This window comes from Aulonocara stuartgranti (genome assembly GCF_965226115.1).
Source record: "Aulonocara stuartgranti genome assembly, chromosome: 23".
Classification (NCBI taxonomy): Eukaryota; Metazoa; Chordata; class Actinopteri; order Cichliformes; family Cichlidae; genus Aulonocara; species Aulonocara stuartgranti.
Genome location: NC_138958.1, coordinates 28,229,844 through 28,247,615, shown reverse-complemented (window position 1 = coordinate 28,247,615; position 17,772 = coordinate 28,229,844). Strand labels below are relative to the sequence as shown.

Here is a 17,772-nt window from a genome sequence, read left to right as displayed (position 1 = left end):
AAATGGATTCAGGGAAGAATTTAAATTAAACAAACTTGAATATTTTCTGATAAAATAAGCAGAAAGAAATGTGTAAATGAGGACGATTTGGCAAGAAAAATGACCAGAAAATGTGACTGTTTCATTTAATTAATTAAACAAAAATGGAAAAGGATTTCTTGCCATAAATGTACAACTTGTCAGAAATAAAAAATATTTTTTTCTGAATATTAGTCCAGAATATTAATCCACTCCATCTTTATTTCCATATTTTATTCCGTCATCCCGCAGTGGTGGCCATCTACGACTACTCCCGCGACAAAGAGGACGAGCTTTCGTTCCAGGAGGGCGCCATCATCTACGTGATCAAGAAGAACGATGACGGCTGGTTCGAGGGCGTCATGAACGGGACCACGGGCCTCTTCCCCGGCAACTACGTCGAGTCCATCATGCACTACGCTGACTGAGCGGCGCCTCCCTGAGCAGGAGAGGAAACGGGAGGAGCGCTTGTTGGGGATGGGAGCGGGGGGAGGGAAGGGTTAAAGGTCAAAGACTTTGATCGAACAGAGCATGATCACCTCCGGGCGAAGAGAGCAAAGAGCAGGGAGGCAAAGAGGAGGCAGGTTTTTGTTTTTTTGAAGAAATTGGACATGACAGACTCGGTCATTCTCGTGACTTAGTCGCCGCTATAAAACGACCACTACTCTAGATATAAGCTTCCCTGTAACGTTTCTTTCTTTGTGACTTTGTTTGATTAACGAGGAGGACTGGGCGGTGATGGGTTTGTTACTTTTTGAGAGTTTGTTTCACACTACGAGGCCACTAAATTGATTTCTGCTTCTTTTATGTTTTTTATTCCTTGTGTTTTTAGCAGTTTTCCCAATATTTATTTGTAGTGGGAGGTAGGGGGGATGAGCGGGTAGATGAGGCTTCGGAAAAAAAGGGCTGGAGGAAAATGCCTTCAGGTTTCGTTATTCTCAGACACTCCAGATGCAACAGCGATATCCTCAGTGAGACGCATGGATGGGCGGGTGAGGGCACGGAGCGTGCCAAAGCTGATGAAGATAAGCACATCAGATGTCTTAATGTGATCCACGAAGCTAGATAAAAGGGGGAAATCCTCCTTAAGAGTGCTTTAAATGATGAACTTTGCTCGTTTTTGTTCCGTTTGCGTGGTTAAAGCGGACGAGTTTAGTCACTACATGCTTTACTTTGCAGTTTTCAGGTGAAGGAATCGTCATCCAGCCCTCAAATCAGAGAAAGGCGTGGATTTAAAGTCTGCAGCTCCCGTAATAAAGTTGAATGAACAGTCGAGGCGAGCCGTTTACTTTTATGTCTTTATTCTATTTCTTTTGCCGTTCACCAAGAGTTGGCGGTCGAGTTTTGCTTACAGAGCGGCAGACTGCATGTTTGAACTCATGGAAGGAGGGGGGGGGCTAAAAGCTTCTTTTTTGCTCTACTGATGATTAATGTCTTAATATTTTTAGATATGGTGTGGTTTTGGTTTTTGATATTCACCCACAACAAACCACGACGACGATGCATTTAGGTCATTTCTAAGATGCTTGTGCCATATTGAAGTGTGTGTGTGTTGCTGTTTCAGAGGTTATCACTTCATTTTGCAATAAAAATCGGCCGGAGGGAAGCGGGACTGTCGTCGAATTACAGATCTTTAGTTTTTCCCGAGCTGTTTGAAATCAGAAGCACATACATTTGTAGTGAAAAGTTCAAAAAACAAAAAGGTGTAGAAGAAATATTATAAATGTGAAGATGTATTATGCCCTCAGACACAGGAATTATTGAATATGAAAAGAAGCCAGCTGTTGTGTTTTGAAACGGTTTTAAGTAACACATTAGGACCCCGATACCTTTGTTGTTGTTGTTTTTTTTGTTTTTATTTTTTTTAAAGAGACAGTGAGTTTAGGCACCATTCGTCCTCCGTATGGTTTTTGATGCGCTTGGCTGTTTGCGAGGGCTCTGTGCTTGTACTTCTGTCAGGATCTTTTTATTTTCTACTCCCGAAAAAAAAGAAGAAAAAAAAAAAAGAAAAACAACAACAGCAAGTGGGTCTGTATGTGAGTCTTGCATGCCATTGTTATTATCTGTACTGGTGTCCCTGAAACCTACGTGGCAAGATCACCCATTTCTAAAAAGGCAAGCAGCCCTGCAGCTCTGACCAGGTACCGCCAGCCTCATCCAAAGAGACTGTACAACTTTATTTCGAGCCCACGTCCAAGGAGCCGCTCGCTGACCTGTGGGGGAGGAGGGACAGAGGGAGGGGAGGCACTCGGCTTCCTCCTCCCCCCTGACAGTAGCCGTCATCAGTGGTGAAAAATCTTTTTTTGTGTGTGTGTGCATAAGCTGCTAGTGAATCCTGCGGACAGACTGCAGGCGGGAGATGAATGAGAACATTGACTCTTGTTGCATAACACTCATAAACTGACACTAAAATATATATATATATATATGTATCTGAGTGAGGCCCTCTGGTCTGCAGGATTCACAGCTTCCTGGAGTCACAGACGTCCCCTCGGGATGTCGAGTTTAACAGTCCATAATGCCATTGTGTTGCACAGTTAAAGTTGAATTGCAGAAGTATCATATTTGTAAAATCATGAGAACAAAGACAATAAAATTATTGAGATTTATCGGTGGAGTCTCATCTTGCTTCATTAATGTTTCTTTGCTGTGCAGAAATGCATGTGAGAGAATAATGTCCAGTTTAAAAGTACACTGGGGGGTAAAGACTAAAAATCAAGCAGAGTCTACTGGGAATTTCCATGTCTCAGTCTGTGCAGATCAGTTTATGATAAAACTGGATTAAATGAAGCACCAAATCACAATAGGTGCCTCAAGACGCTTTACGTTGTAAGGCAAAGAAACCCCAACAATCAGAGGACCGCTAAGAGTAAGCGGTTTGGTGACAGTGGGAAGAAAAAACTCCCTTTTAATAGGAAGAAACCTAGAGCAGAACCAGGGAGGGGCACCCATCTGCTAGGACTGATTTGAGGTGAGGTGAGGAAGACGGGACAGAAGGAAAACAGAAGAGAGGCAGACATAATAACTAATGATTAAATGAAGAAAGGTGGGTGGAAAAAGGTGAGTGAAGAAGAAACAGTGCATCATGGCAAGTCCCCAGCAGCTAAGGCCTACTGCAGCATAACTAAGGGAAGATTCAGAGTCACCTGATCCAACTATAACTATATGCTTTATCAAAAAAAACCCTGTTAAGCCCGTCTGTCTCCCGAATCCAAGCTGGGAGCTGGTTCCAACCTCCCATTCTACTTTTAAATATCCTAGGAACCACAAGTAAGCTTGCAGTCCTGGAAGTCTGCAAAGTGCTCCATTGGGGTGATATAGTACTGTAAGGTAGTTAAGATAAGATGGGGCCTGATTATTCAAGAGTTTATATGAGAAGAATTTTAAACTTGATTCTGGATTTAGCAGAGGGGCCAATGAAGAGAAGCCCATATACGCTCTTTCAGTGTTTTTCAGTACTAGCTGCAGCATTGGTGGATCAACTAGTTGTTTTAACAAGCTGAAAAAAACAAACAAAACTATAACGGCTACATGTAAGCAATCTGTTAGACAGTTTATGCAGCTGTGGTTAAATAAGAGCGTACATTTACAGTATTTCCCTGTTCACAGGGGCCTTGTAGCAGGTTTAACTGGTCCTGGTGTTCAGAAAGGGAAGACAGCTTTCCTTAATATTAAGATATTGACAATTTAACTATTTGCCTTATTTTATACACTGAGGTGAGAACTTTAACATTACCTTTATATTTGTGCATCAGCCAAATGTGAAACTAAGTAAACCTGAGGCAGGTTGCTTGAGTTATTGAGTGCTTCATTTTTCAAAGCTTAAATAAGTCAACCAAAATAATAAATGAATATACTTAATAAAAATGTCTTATTTTTTTTTCAAGGAAATGTAGATTTAGCCTAACTGAAGAAGATGGGTATAACCTTTTATGCAGCCCTGTGTTGTGATACAGACAAATGACAGGAGGCCTGGCTGTACAAGAGTATAAAGGCAATTTTGTGTTCAGCAACTCTTTTTTTTTTTTAGAAAGTGTTGCTACAATATTTAGAGGCTTTAAAAGTCATTAAAGCAGCATTTCTTTATTTTGTAGCAAAAATTGAGACGTACTGTTGTCTTGTGATTAATGCATGTCGAAAAAAACGGCACAATATTTTAGCAGATTTAAGATCTACAAAAGTCTGAGAAACCACAGCGTGAAAGTGAATCATTTAGAGCACGGAGCACAATGTTTACACTGAAAACAACTGGAGTAGAAACAGAGAGCAGCACCACAAATACACACGTAAACTGTGTGTAAAATAAAAATGTGCTGCACTTGCCACAACCTGCTCTGGAAGTTGTTCAACCAGTTCTTCACAAAGTAGAATTTGTTTCCTCCTGTTTTTTTTTTTAAATTTGACTTTCATTTTAATGTCAGATCTTCTTTCTCTAGATTAGCAGCACCTGCGACCTGTTTTATTCCCTTTATTCCAACAACTTCCACATCCTAGAATTATCTGTGGGATTTGCACCAGAATGGTGGATTATTTCCCAGCTCTTTTTATTAATTCAGGAAGATGTTACCATCGTGCTCTTTGGGTTTTATGATTCTGGTGGTGGCTTGGAAGACGCTGGGTGGTAACTCAGGTGAGTTTTGGATACTCTGTGTGGAAGTTTGATAGATAATTAGAAAAAACAGGACTGGGACAGGTTAGTGTACTTTTCACTCTAAAGTGAAACAGTCCCACTGGTACAAAGTAAAAGTTTCAGGTGAGCAAACAAAAATATAACATGTTTATATATAATGTTTGTATTCATGATTAAAGTCATACTCTGCACTTTTGGCAACCGAACACAACCACGGAACTGTCTGCCATACATACAAAAAATGCTACAGGTACAACAAATGAAGTGACAAATGACATATTTATTGAATATAAACCAGAACCAGAGAGCACTGCATGTTCAACACAGTTTGTGCCTAACTTCACCAAAGAACCATTTTTATTGATGTGGTGTGTTTGTGTATAAGTGTGTTTTACTCCTCCTCGTCATCAGTCTCATAGTATATGTTTACTATCCAGAATAATGTTAACGTCCTGTAAGCTGTACTGTGCATTCTTTTGTTTCGAGTCTGCCCGGCTGCCCGAGGCTTCACTTGTGCTGCTTTAAGTTTTAGGAATACACAATGACAGTAACGCTGCCATATAAACAAATGTTCATAAATAAAATGAATTATTTTAATGTGCTGTTAAGCTACAAAACTGATTAAAAATGATAATAATAATAATAATAATAACAAAGTATTTGTGATGTAACCTACCACTTTTAATTGTATTAGTATATTTAAAATTATTGATAACATCGTGAAACACTGAAAGGTTTGAAGCATCCATCCATCCATCTCCATCCGCTTTATCCGAGGCCGGGTCGCGGGGCAGCAGCCTAAGCAGAGAGGCCCAGACCTCCCTCTCCCCAGCCACCTCCTCCAGCTTATCCGGGGGAACATCAAGGCGTTCCCAGGCCAGCCGAGAGATATAATCTCTCCAGCGTGTCCTGGGTCTGCCCCGGGGCCTCCTCCCAGTGGAACATGCCCGGAACACCTCACCCAGGAGGCGCCCAGGAGGCATCCTTGTCAGATGCCCGAACCACCTCAGCTGGCTCCTTTCGATGTGGAGCAGCAGCTGCTCTACTCTGAGCCCCTCCCGGATGGCCGAATTTCCCACCCTATCTCTAAGGGAGAGGCCAGCCACCCTTCGGAGGAAGCTCATTTCCGCCGCTTGTATCCGCGATCTTGTTCTTTCGGTCACTACCCACAGCTCGTGGCCATAGGTGAGGGTAGGGACGTAGATCGACCGGTAAATTGAGAGCTTTGCTTTTACACTCAGCTCCCTCTTCACCACGACGGACCGGTGCAGCGTCCGCATTACTGCAGCTGCAGCCCCAATCCGTCTGTCGATCTCCGGCTCCCTTCTCCCATCACTCATGAACAAGACCCCGAGATACTTGAACTCCTCCACTTGGGGCAGGAACTCATCCCCGACCCGGAGTGGGCACTCCACCCTTTTCCGGGTGAGAACCATGGCCTCAGATTTGGAGGTGTTGATCCTCATTCCCGCTGCTTCACACTCGGCTGCGAACCGTTCCAGTGCAAGCTGGAGGCCCTCACCCGATGAAGCCAACAGAACCACATCATCCGCAAAAAGCAGAGATGAGATTCTGAGGCCACCAAAGCGAAAGCCCTCCGCCACTTGGCTGCGCCTAAAAATCCTGCCCATAAAAATTATGAACAGAACCGGTGACAAAGGGCAGCCCTGGCGGAGCCCATCACTCACCGGGAACGAGTCCGACTTATTGCCGGCAATGCGAACCAAGCTCTTGCAACAGTTGTATAGGGATCGAATGGCCCGTAGCAATGGACCAGACACCCCACACTCCCGCAACACCTCCCACAGGACACCCCGAGGGACACGGTCAAATGCCTTCTCCAAGTCCACAAAACACATGTAGACTGGTTGGGCAAACTCCCATGCACCCTCAAGTATCCATGGAGAGGATAAAGAGCTGGTCCAGTGTTCCGCGACCAGGACGAAAACCGCATTGTTCCTCGTGTATCCGAGGTTCGACTAGCGGACTAACTCTCCTTTCCAGCACCCTGGCATAGACTTTCCCAGGGAGGCTGAGGAGTGTGATCCCCCTGTAGTTGGAACACACCCTCTGGTCTCCCTTCTTAAAAGTTGGGGACCACCACCCTGGTCTGCCAGTCCAGGGGTACTGCCCCTGATCTCCACGCAACATTGTAGAGGCGTGTCAACCAGGACAGCCCTACAACGTCCAGAGCCTTCAGGAACTCGGGGCGGACCTCATCAACACCAGGGGCTCTGCCACCAAGGAGTTGTTTAACTGCCTCAGTGACCTCGCCCCTGGAAATTGGCGGGTCATTCCCCTCATCCCCAGACTCTGCTTCCTCCTCGGAAGACGTGTCAGTGGGATTAAGGAGGTCCTTGAAGTATTCCTTTCACCGCCTGACAATTTTCCCAGTCGACGTCAGCAGCGCTCCGCCAGCACTATACACAGTGCAGGTAGAGCACCGCTTTCCCCTCCTGAGACGCCTGACGGTTTGCCAGAATCTCTTCGAGGCAGTCCGAAAGTCTTTTTCCATGGCCTCTCCGAACTCCTCCCACACCCGAGCTTTTGCTTCAGCCACTGCCCGAGCGGCATTCTGCTTGGCCTGTCGATACCTGTCGGCTGCCTCCGGAGTCCCACAGGCTAACCAAGCCCAATAGGACTCCTTCAGCCTGGTGGCTCCCTTCACCTCTGGTGTCCACCATTTGGTTCAGGGATTACCACCACGGCAGGCACCAACCACCTTGTGGCCGCAGCTCAATGCAGCAGCTTCGGCAATGGAGACGCTGAACATGGTCCATTCGGACTCAATGTCCCCAGTCTCCCTCGGAATGCTGTTGAAGCTCTGCCGGATGTGTGCGTTGAAGATCTCGCGGACTGGGGCCTCTGCTAGACTTTCCCAGCACACCCTCACTACATGTTTAGATGCACCGGGTCTGTCCAGCGTCCTCCCCCGCCACCTGATCCAACTCACCACCAGGTGGTGATCAGTTGACAGCTCAGCCCCTCTCTTTACCCGAGTGTCCAGAACATATTGTTGCAGGTCTGGTGATACGATTAGAAAATCGATCATCGACCTACGGCCTAGAGCGTCCTGGTGCCACATGCACTTATGGACACTCTTATGTTCGAACAAGGTGTTCGTTATGGCCAAACTGTGATTAGCACAGAAGTCCAATAACAAAACACCGCTCGGGTTCAGATCAGAGAGGCCGTTCCTCCCAATCACGCCCCTCCAGGTCTCGCTGTCGTTACTCTGAACTGCCACTCGGCGCATAAGCTCAGATGACAGTCAGGACCCGTTCCCCGACCCTAAGGTGCAGGGAACAAACCCTCTCATCCACCAGGAAAAACCCCAACGTACCAGCCCGCCGCCTCTCACCAGGGGCAACTCCAGACTGAGACAGAGTCCAGCCCCTCTCCAGGAGACTGGTTCCAGAGCCCAAGTTATGCATAGGGGTGAGCCCGACTATATCTAGCCGGTACCTCTCAACCTCACGCACTAACTCAGGCTCCTTCCCCACCAGAGAGGTGACATTCCATGTCCCTATTGTCAGTCTTGGCAGCCGGGGATCACTCCGCCAGGGCCTCCGCTCCTGGCTGCCACCCGGCACACAATGCACCCGACCCCTATGGCGCCTCCTGCGGGTGGTGGGCCTGCGGGAGGATGGGCCCATGTCTCCTCTTCGGGCTGTGCCCAGCCGGGCCCCATAGACTAAGGCCTGGCCACCAGATGCTCGCCCTCGGGCACCCTCCCTGGGCCTGGCTCCAGGGCGGGGCCCCGGTAACCCTATCCCGGGCAGGGTAAACTGTTCCCTCGATGTTCTCTTCATAAGGGTCTTCTGAAGGTTTAAAGCGTTTGACCCCTAATGGACACTTTTGCTACCATCACATCTTGGTAACGTAATACTGTGAAACAACGAGACAAACCAGTGCTGCACAACTGTAAATAAGGCTCCTTATTACAGTAAAGCAACCTATCAGTAATTAAGACTGACACATGTTTTGGAGAAATCCATGTGTACAGACAAGGAAAGAAAAAAACTCTGAGACTGTTAAAGACAGAAACCTGTGATTGTGGTGAATGGTTCGCTTCACTAAGGAAATCGTTGCTGTACTTCGATGGTAATCAGTGTTATGCTGTAAAAGAGGATATTTTTCACAAGTATGTTCATTTAGATTTCAGTGCAAAGTATTGTACATTTCACTTCATTTACTAGTGATGTAATAAATAGATTCATCACATAAAAGTACAATGTTGTAAAAGGCAGATGTATCATTTTTTAGCATCAAGATGAATGTGTCACAGCTGGGGGCAATCGTGTGGTGTATTGAAAAAAAGGATCCAAAATGCAGGTACTGGCTGGGGTGTGAGTGAGTGTTTATTTACAGCGGTGAGAAGGTGACAAAACAGGAAGAGCAGAGCGGGGAGTAAACAAACCTAAACTGGGAAAACTAAAGAACAAAACTTAAACCAGACACTCACGGGAGGAGGAGCAAAATGCACAAAGAGAGATGGCAGAGAGCCGCAGAATGAATACAGGGTAACAGAATAATGCAGACTGACATAGAACTAAACAGACGACACGACAGAGAGCACAGGAAAACACAGGGCTTAAATACACGGGGAGTAATCAGGGAATGGGCCACAGGAGGGAGACACAGCTGGGAGCAATTAGGCTAACGAGACAGGGGAGAGGTAAAACTGAACACACTGACATGAGACATGAACTTTCAGAATAAAACAGGAAACTAACAGACACAGAAAACCAGACAGGACACTGAACTTGACAGGCAGACTCATGAGCAGACACAATAACACCATGGACAGACAGAGGGAACACAGAGAAGTGGGAGCAGGCAGGCAAAGAACAGAAACCTAACAAATGGCAAAATCACAACAGAATACACACTCGGAATGAACAAAAGCATAAGGAAACACAAAACACTGAGTCCTAAGACTCAGGACCATGACAGAATGTTTGTACATTTTTGTTTTGCACATGGAATTCATGTCCATAAATTCATAAATAGTTACAGTGGATCTGCTGCTTAAGCTATTTAGCGTGATCAATAAGTACTGTAAGTAGTATAAATTTGCCTTTTCTTATAGAGTAAATAAGAAGCTGGGGACACTGAGTCAGAATGGTTCATGCAGTGGTCGGTGTCTACCATGGCACAGCTACAGATTAAAAATGCCCAAAGCGAAGCGGTCAAAGTCTGGCTGTACTTCACAGCAAAAGATGCAAACTCAGCAGCCTGCAACAAGTGCTTTAAGGTGATACTGTGCAAAAGAGGTAACTCCTCGAATCTGATGAAACACCTGCCTATAGCATTTTGTTAAAAGCCGAGAAATGCACCGTATTTGATAGCTTGCTGCGAGACCTCACACCGTGCGCATCTACTGTGGGTGGGTTGCCTGTTATCTGACCCGGAGTTAGCAACATCCCCCAAAAACCCAAAGAGGAGAGTCCTGGCCCCTAGCCCTGCCAGTGTAGCAGAAATGATGACGGTGACGAATGATGATGATGATGGCAGCAGCAGCAGCCGTTCTTCTCTGCGTGAGTAGCTTAATGTTGTTCGTGTGTAATTTACGCTGAGTAGGCCACATTATTACATTAATGCACGTAAGGTGAACTAGCAAACACCGTCGTAGTTACATGCGGCTGTCTTCTTGTTCGATGGCAGATATTCCCTTCACCCTGGCCAAAAAGGCTAAAATGACCAAAGAAAAGGTGGAAAACAGCTAAACATGAGAGGTTTTTGGACAAAGTTTGTTTTTTCCATTGTTTAAGCACTGCTTCCAGCCAAGAGTGATGCCATAAATCCCCTATAGCTGCAGAAAAGGCTAACATTGTTATCTTTTTACAAAAAAACAGCTAAACATGAGAGGTTTTTGGACCAATTTTGTGTTCTCCATTCTTTAAGCACTGGTTCGAGCACCGTTTAAGCACCGGCATGTTTCAAAAGTACCGGTTTGGTACTGGTATTGGATAAAACCTAAACGATACCCATCCCTATCCGGGAGTGGCTTTTTGTTACAGGCTTTTTGATCCCTGTGTGAAGTAGCATAACATAAGCAGCATGAAAGGTAATAGGAAGACAGCATCTGCAGACTGTTCAAGTTTCTTTTAAGTGTTCTTTATTTTCTGGCGTCGCCTTTCAACAATTGTTTCACAAAACATAAGAACCTGTGAGTCAAAATCTCACCTGCTTTATATAGAATTCCACTCACACCTGGATCTCATTAACCTCTATCATTGGGAAAACAGGGTAGACTAAATAACACAGTCTAGACAAAGAAACAGGAATAAAATCATTTTTCCACTTAACAAACTCATTCACCCAACTAAACAGTTTGAAAAGTCAATCTCTTCACCTAATCTGACTCATGAGGTTATTTTAAAATGAAATAAAAATTTTACACAAAATAAGCACCCCTTCATATGGTTACACCCAATTGACATGATCAGTGACATCATATTCTATAAAATCAGGAAGTACTGGGGCGGCCCTTCACACATACCTGTTTTACAAATAGGACCTGCTCAAAGGAACACACAATGGTAAGTATAACCAAACTACATAAACAAATGAAAGATGCAAATCAATTAATGATGAAGTGACATTTAGCTTTAAGTACATTTGCACAGATGAAATAAATATAACCAATGCTACCACAAACAGACCCGGGATAGTATGCAGAGCCAAGGTTACATGTGCTGTGTTTACATTAAAGCATTATGGATAGATTATAGGATAACAGAACACAAAATAACAATATATGCAAGTGACAAATGGCAAATGAATTCTGTCCTAGCCACTTTGTCACACCGTGATCAACAGTTAGAGCTTGGCTCACAATGGTGGGTGTTGGACTCCACCCTCTTTGTCATTAATTCTGGAAGTAATTTTTAGGCACAGCCGAGGGATGGAGCAGATCATGTTTGGTGGTCTCAGAATCTCATCTCTGCTGTTTGCAGATGATGTGATTCTATTCTCTTCATTATCTCCTGCTTTCACTGGGGCGAAGAGTTGTTGCTGATGGCTGGTCGAGCCATGCTTTCACCTATGACCATGAGCTGTGGGTAGTTACCAAAAGAATATAACCACAGATACAAACAGGAGAAGATCTCAGAGTAGACATCCTTCCAAGCCCTCTCAGTTTGCTTGGAAATGCCTCGGTGTATTTTCAAAAGACTTGGAGGAGGTGGATGAGAAGAGGGAGGTCTGAGCATCTACACTTATACTGCTGCCCCCACAGCCTGAATGTCTACATTGCACAAGACCAAACTGTAAATTAAAGCAATTATGCATTTAAAGAATTGAATGTGAAACTCTTAATATGTTGATTTTGCAGAGAAAGAAGGCGTCTACAAGAAAGTGGGTGACAAAGTCGTCCTCACACCAGGCTCTGTGTCTGCTTCCATCACCAGGATCAAGTGGACACATGATCAGGATGTTGCTCTGGAGTGGACCAGACAACAACGTTTCACCTCCTGGCACTTCCGAGGTACATTCACTCAAGACTGAAATCCATATACATACACAGATTACATATTTTTAATGTTTGTAGCGTATTTAGAAAAAAGTCATGACTCTCATTGTAAAACTACAAAGCCTAAAAGTATCCTTAAATCTTTCCTTTAATTTAACCCCTGAACATACACCAAACATGAAGGTTTTGGTACTGACGACCTTTAAATAAACGTAAACCTTTGCTCAAATAATATTTTTAAGGGACATATTTACGCCGACCTAGAGACTAGTTGTTGACTGCCTGACAACCATCGGTTGCCACATAAAAATGTGTTTTCTCTGACTGATTGGGTGGCAGAAAAGTACCTGCATTTTTTCAACTTTGACTTCCACTGCGTGGGTAGTTGGCAAGTTATTTACATTTTAAGTCACACAGACAATTCACCACCTTTATGCAAACTATTGGTTTCCACGTCAATCTGATGTTGACTAAAGCAATCACAAGCAGTCTTGAAAATCCCAGTAAGTTGATTCTGTCCATCTGAACATAACATATTCAGTGAGTAGAAGTCTCTCGTCCCAAGTGACTTCTTCGCTCTTTTTCAGTGACTTCACTGAAAAAGACCTGAAGAAGTCACTTAGATGAGAGAGTGAATGTTTCTGCCACTGTACTTGCTACACCAAGATGGACAGAATTAATTTTCTGGCACCAGGAGGTTTGTGGTGAAGCACCCTCTTTGTGAGTATTCAACCAGGGACATCCAGGGACCTTCAGCAAACACTCAACTGGCCAAAGACAAAATATCTTTCAATAGCAACCAGAGGTTGCAAGGAGTGTGTAACTTAAGCCTTCATTAACAGGCTAAGTAGATTCTTTGGGGTAGGTTTTTTGTTTAAACTGTTATGAGGTATTCAAAGAAGCTTGCAAAGAAAAGCGTCTGGACTTCTTTAAGTTGCTTGAAGACGTTTCACGTCTCATCCAAGAAGCTTCTTCAGTTCTAAGGTCAAATGGTGGGGAGTCCCAGATTTAAACCTAGTGGGAGTATCCCCCCGCAGAGGGACAAAAGGACCCCCTGATGATCCTCTAATCGCCTGAGCCAAGGTGTGAAACTGGGTGTGGGTCCAAATCAGCCAGGGTTTCGAGTGAGCTCATTGTGAAACCTGGCCCCACCTTATCATGCGAATTCCTGAGATCAGATGGCCCAGGATGTGAGTGGGCTTTAAGGCGTCTGGGGAGGGAACTCAAAACTGGATTATAGATGGCAGACAGTTGGTGTCGTAAATCACCGCCTCTGTTCAAAGATGGTCGCTCACAGTGGACATAGATGGCTTCTTTCACTCCTCTTTCAAACCAGTTTACCGGAAGCCCACACACACAGACCAGTACCTCCTCTTTGACTCCCATCACCCTCTGGAACACAAACTTGGAGTAATTAGGACCCTACACCACCGGGCAGAACATGTTCCCTCTAAGCCTGAAGGAAAAAAGAAGGAACACACACATGTAAAGGAAGCACTCAAAACGTGCAGCTATCCTAAATGGGCGTTCTTAAAGTCAGCAAAGAGGCACAGAAAAGAAGATCAGACACCAGCGAGGAAGGATAAGAAGGACAGACGCAACAACATTGTCATCCCATATGTAGCCGGTGTATCAGAGAAACTCAGGAGAGTTTTCTCCAAGCATGACATCCCAGTGTATTTCAGACCCAGCAACACGCTCAGACAAAAACTGGTTCACCCGAAAGACAAAACTCCAAAACACAGACTTAACAATGTGGTGTATGCTGTACAGTGCAGCGAGGAATGCCCAGACCTCTACATTAGAGAGACAAACAGCCACTTCACAAGTGCACAACACAGAAGAGCCACCTCCACAGGACAAGACTGCAGTCCATCTGCATCTTAAGGATAAAGGTCACTCTTTCGAGGATGCCAATATTCACATTTTGGACAGAGAGGACAGATGGTTTGAAAGAGGAGTGAAAGAAGCCATCTATGTCCACTGTGAGCGACCATCTTTGAACAGAGGCGGTGATTTACGACACCAACTGTCTGCCATCTATAATCCAGTTTTGAGTTCCCTCCCCAGACGCCTTAAAGCCCACTCACATCCTGGCCATCTGACCTCAGGAATTCGCATGATAAGGTGGGGCCAGGTTTCACAATGAACTCACCTGAAACCCTGGCTGATTGTGACCCACACCCAGTTTCACACCTTGGCTCAGGTGATTAGAGGATTACCAGGGGGTCCTATTGTCCCTCTGTGGGGGGTTACTCCCACTAGGTTTATATCTGGGACTCCCCACCATTTGACCTTAGAACTGAAGAAGCTTCTCGGATGAGACGTGAAACGTCTTCAAGCAACTTAAAGAAGTCCAGACATTTTTCTTTGCGAGCTCCTTAAACTACGATGACCTGGATGACTGAGAACCTTCACAGACAACGTTATGAGGTATAAATAAATCTCGGATTCCAGTGATGTAAATTTCTACTGGTTAGCACCTTAAACTATGAAGTTTAAGGTAATTTCTGTGCTAATATATTGAAATGATCCACGATGATACCTTCACTTCATACTTTTAGATGGCTGTGAGGTGGATACCTCCACTGGGGTCCTGACGATCTCAAACCTGGCTCTAAACGACAGCGGCAGCTACACGGCGGAGATTAATGATGAAGTCATGAGCACAACGGAAATCATTGTTATCAGTAAGTGGGAGGAGGAATTCATACTCTAGCTAGCACGGACTAGTTCACCTGATTTTAAGTCTAATTCTTGTTGGTTTTCTCTCTTTTCTACCAGCCACTGTCCCTAATCCTACTGTGTCCACATGGTGCCACCCTGAGATGACCTACTGTACTCTCACTTGTGAACCCAACGTGACAGATGATGCCAAACCGATCACCTATTACTGGATGATAGGTGACATGGTGAAACAGTCTCCAACCAGTCAGTTCAACATCACACAGGTAAAAACAGGATCTGATTATTGAATCACATGACAGCTCTGTTGGTTATTTTTGTCATTTTATCCAAACCTAATGAATCCAAAACTTTTTTTAATCGAAATACTTTCAAGACATTTTATCGCAGCTTTATGTGCATTTGGCCTTTACACAATGTATGAAGAACCCGTTTGCTTTTCCTTCATTATTTAAAGACCAATAGTGACCATCAAGTAAAATCTTCAGTTTATTACATATATAATATATTGTATATGGAAACACTTATAGACCAAAGAAGATAACAGCTTAAATGCTGAATTATGTATACTGACAGAAGAGTTATCCAGATTTTCAGACCACCAGTGTGCAGCCTTCATTTGAGAAACAAACAGCAGCGATTAAAAAAAGAGAGAAAGTTGATGACCTGTTATCTCTGGTTGGGGTTTTACATTTTGTAACTAGCTAAAGCAAAAGAAAGCCTGTCTGTGTTGAACTTTCTTTGCAGTACAGCGGTCCATCGTTTATCTCGGGAGTTACGTTCTAAAAAATAACCTGCCATATAGGTGTAATCCGCGAAGTAGCCAACTTTGTTTTCTCACTACACACTTTAGACACTTTTCTCAGACAGTCATGAACATTTTCACACTTTTCTCTATTGTTTAAACACTCTCAAAATTCAAACCTTCGTAGAAAAATAGGTCCAGTATTATAGAATGAAACCAAACCGTCAACATTGTTATGTTTGTTGGGGAGAAAACTTACAAACATACAGTACAGCACTTCAGAGTCACACTGCTAGAGATCGAAGATTTATGTTAATTTGACAAGCTGAACGCATTCTGTTCTGGACAGGAGACACAGCATGAGATTGATTGACAATGGTCTACAGCCAATCAGGACGCAGAACTCAATGTGCTGTAAGGAAAAAAAGCATGCAAAATTGCACCAAACAAAAACAACCGCGAAACAGCGAGGCCACGAAAGGTGAACCGCGTTATAGCAAGGGACCACTGTACACCTAACTGATCAGCTGTTTTTATCCCCTATGTGTATACAACCTGATGAATTCCTCATGAATTTTGTATTTCCTGAAGAATAAACCACATTAAATGTGCGTTTTCAGGTAATATTTGCCTTTTTTTTTTTTTTTTTTTGAGTCTGCATTTGGGTCTTACACCGATCTTGGCACGTCCAAATCCACAGACACACATACCCACAAACAAACAAACAAAACAATTAGGGTGCATGTTTCAAACAAAGAATCAGAAAACGAATACATTCAGACTATCAAATGATTATCTTTAGCTTCATGGTAATTAAGTCAGTAAGTTGGAGGGAAAGTTCTGACAGATTTGAGCGCCACAAACAAATTCAGTGACTGGCAAATGGTAAAATTCAATATGTGGTAAACAAAACAAGGACATTTATTTCTATATAAAATGCAGTGTGTGTTTATGAGCTCCTTTTTTCTCTTCATTTGCAGGCAAACAGAGAGCGTTTGATAAGCTGTCAGCTGGAAAACCCAGTCAGCTATGGATACAGTGAAAAAATCCTGAATCCACTCTTAATCAGTGAGTTATCAGCTCAACAAATTATATATGATTAAATATTACATTTTATATATGAAAAACAACAGCGACTGTGGCAGTGCATCTTTTTATTTTTTATTTTTTTATTTTACACGTATTTAAAGACTGGAAAACATAATTCTTGTAAAATTAATTTATTCCTTTTCTAAAACTTTTCTTAGGGAATCGGGCTTTACTGAGCTTACCATTTGTATGGATTCTGGTGTTCCCGTTTGGCCTTATTTGTTGTAAATGCTGGTAAGAATCCACAAAAGATTACTCTGTACAAGTTTATCAGCATTATTTTATTGTACTGTATTGTTCTCACTTAATAATTTTTATTTAGATCTAATTTGATGGACTTTTTCCATTTTATTTTATTTTAGTTCTTCTTTCAGCTTTGCGTTGTGACGTACCCCTGCTCTAACTGGTTGTCTTTTTCTTCTTGTCCACCTAAAAAGTTGTTGTACCCGCAGGACCCGAAGACAGCGCTCCTCCACTGCTACCAACACTGTGAGATAGAGCAGTGCTGGATCAAACTGTGATGATGAGGATGAAGAAGAGTTGGTGTTGCATAAACCACTGGAGAAAAGTCTGCTTTAACTAGTCCTGGAAATACAGGAAGAGAATAATACGGAGGCTTCGGCGGACAAACAAACCCAAAACAAATATATGTGTATATATTATGTGTAATAAATAGTAGTAATAAATAAAAGAATATATAGCCAGAGATATTTCTATTAGGAAAAAAAGAAAATCCCTTTGGGCAAAATTACAATGTTTTTTATGTCAGATTATGAATGTCCATAATGTGTTGTACAGATAAAGTTCCAGAAGCATCTTACTTGTAAAATCTTACTGGGGTGAATGCCAAACTTGAGAGGTTCATTCTTCATGTGTGAGGACAAACAGACAGGATTTAAATACTTTGTCAACTTTATAATCAGCTTAAATAGCCCTCTAAGTCTATGTGATATACTGTGTGGTATACCATTGATGTATTAAAGTAGAGTTGGTATAAACTGTGGCTATTTGCAAACATATTTCATGTTAACACATCACATTTTGCAAAGTATTTGCCCTCAAATATAGTTTGGTAGATATAGGCCTATAAACATTTGCATTATTGGAAATGTGCTTCAGAAAATGACC

The 17,772-nt window shown here is 43.3% G+C and overlaps 2 protein-coding genes across 14 annotated transcripts in view; both read left to right on the top strand.

Annotated features, from left to right (window-relative positions):
- Positions 1–2,627, top strand: part of LOC309700623 (abl interactor 2-like) — a 31,915-nt gene extending 29,288 nt beyond the window's left edge. For all 13 annotated transcript variants that reach the window (XM_082524294.1, XM_082524295.1, XM_082524302.1 and 10 more), the window contains one exon: positions 271–2,627. In XM_082524294.1, the coding sequence (XP_082380420.1) occupies positions 271–446 (176 nt within the window). In that variant the 3' untranslated portion in view covers positions 447–2,627. The remainder of the gene's footprint in view (positions 1–270) is intronic.
- Positions 2,628–4,410: 1,783 nt separating this feature from the next.
- Positions 4,411–17,647, top strand: LOC309700318 (uncharacterized protein). Its single transcript, XM_082523839.1, has 7 exons — positions 4,411–4,648; positions 11,988–12,140; positions 14,690–14,815; positions 14,910–15,076; positions 16,536–16,623; positions 16,803–16,878; positions 17,082–17,647. Exons 1-7 carry the CDS (start codon positions 4,579–4,581, stop codon positions 17,140–17,142), a joined length of 741 nt encoding a protein of 246 aa, XP_082379965.1. The 5' UTR covers positions 4,411–4,578; the 3' UTR covers positions 17,143–17,647.
- Positions 17,648–17,772: the final 125 nt, after the last annotated feature.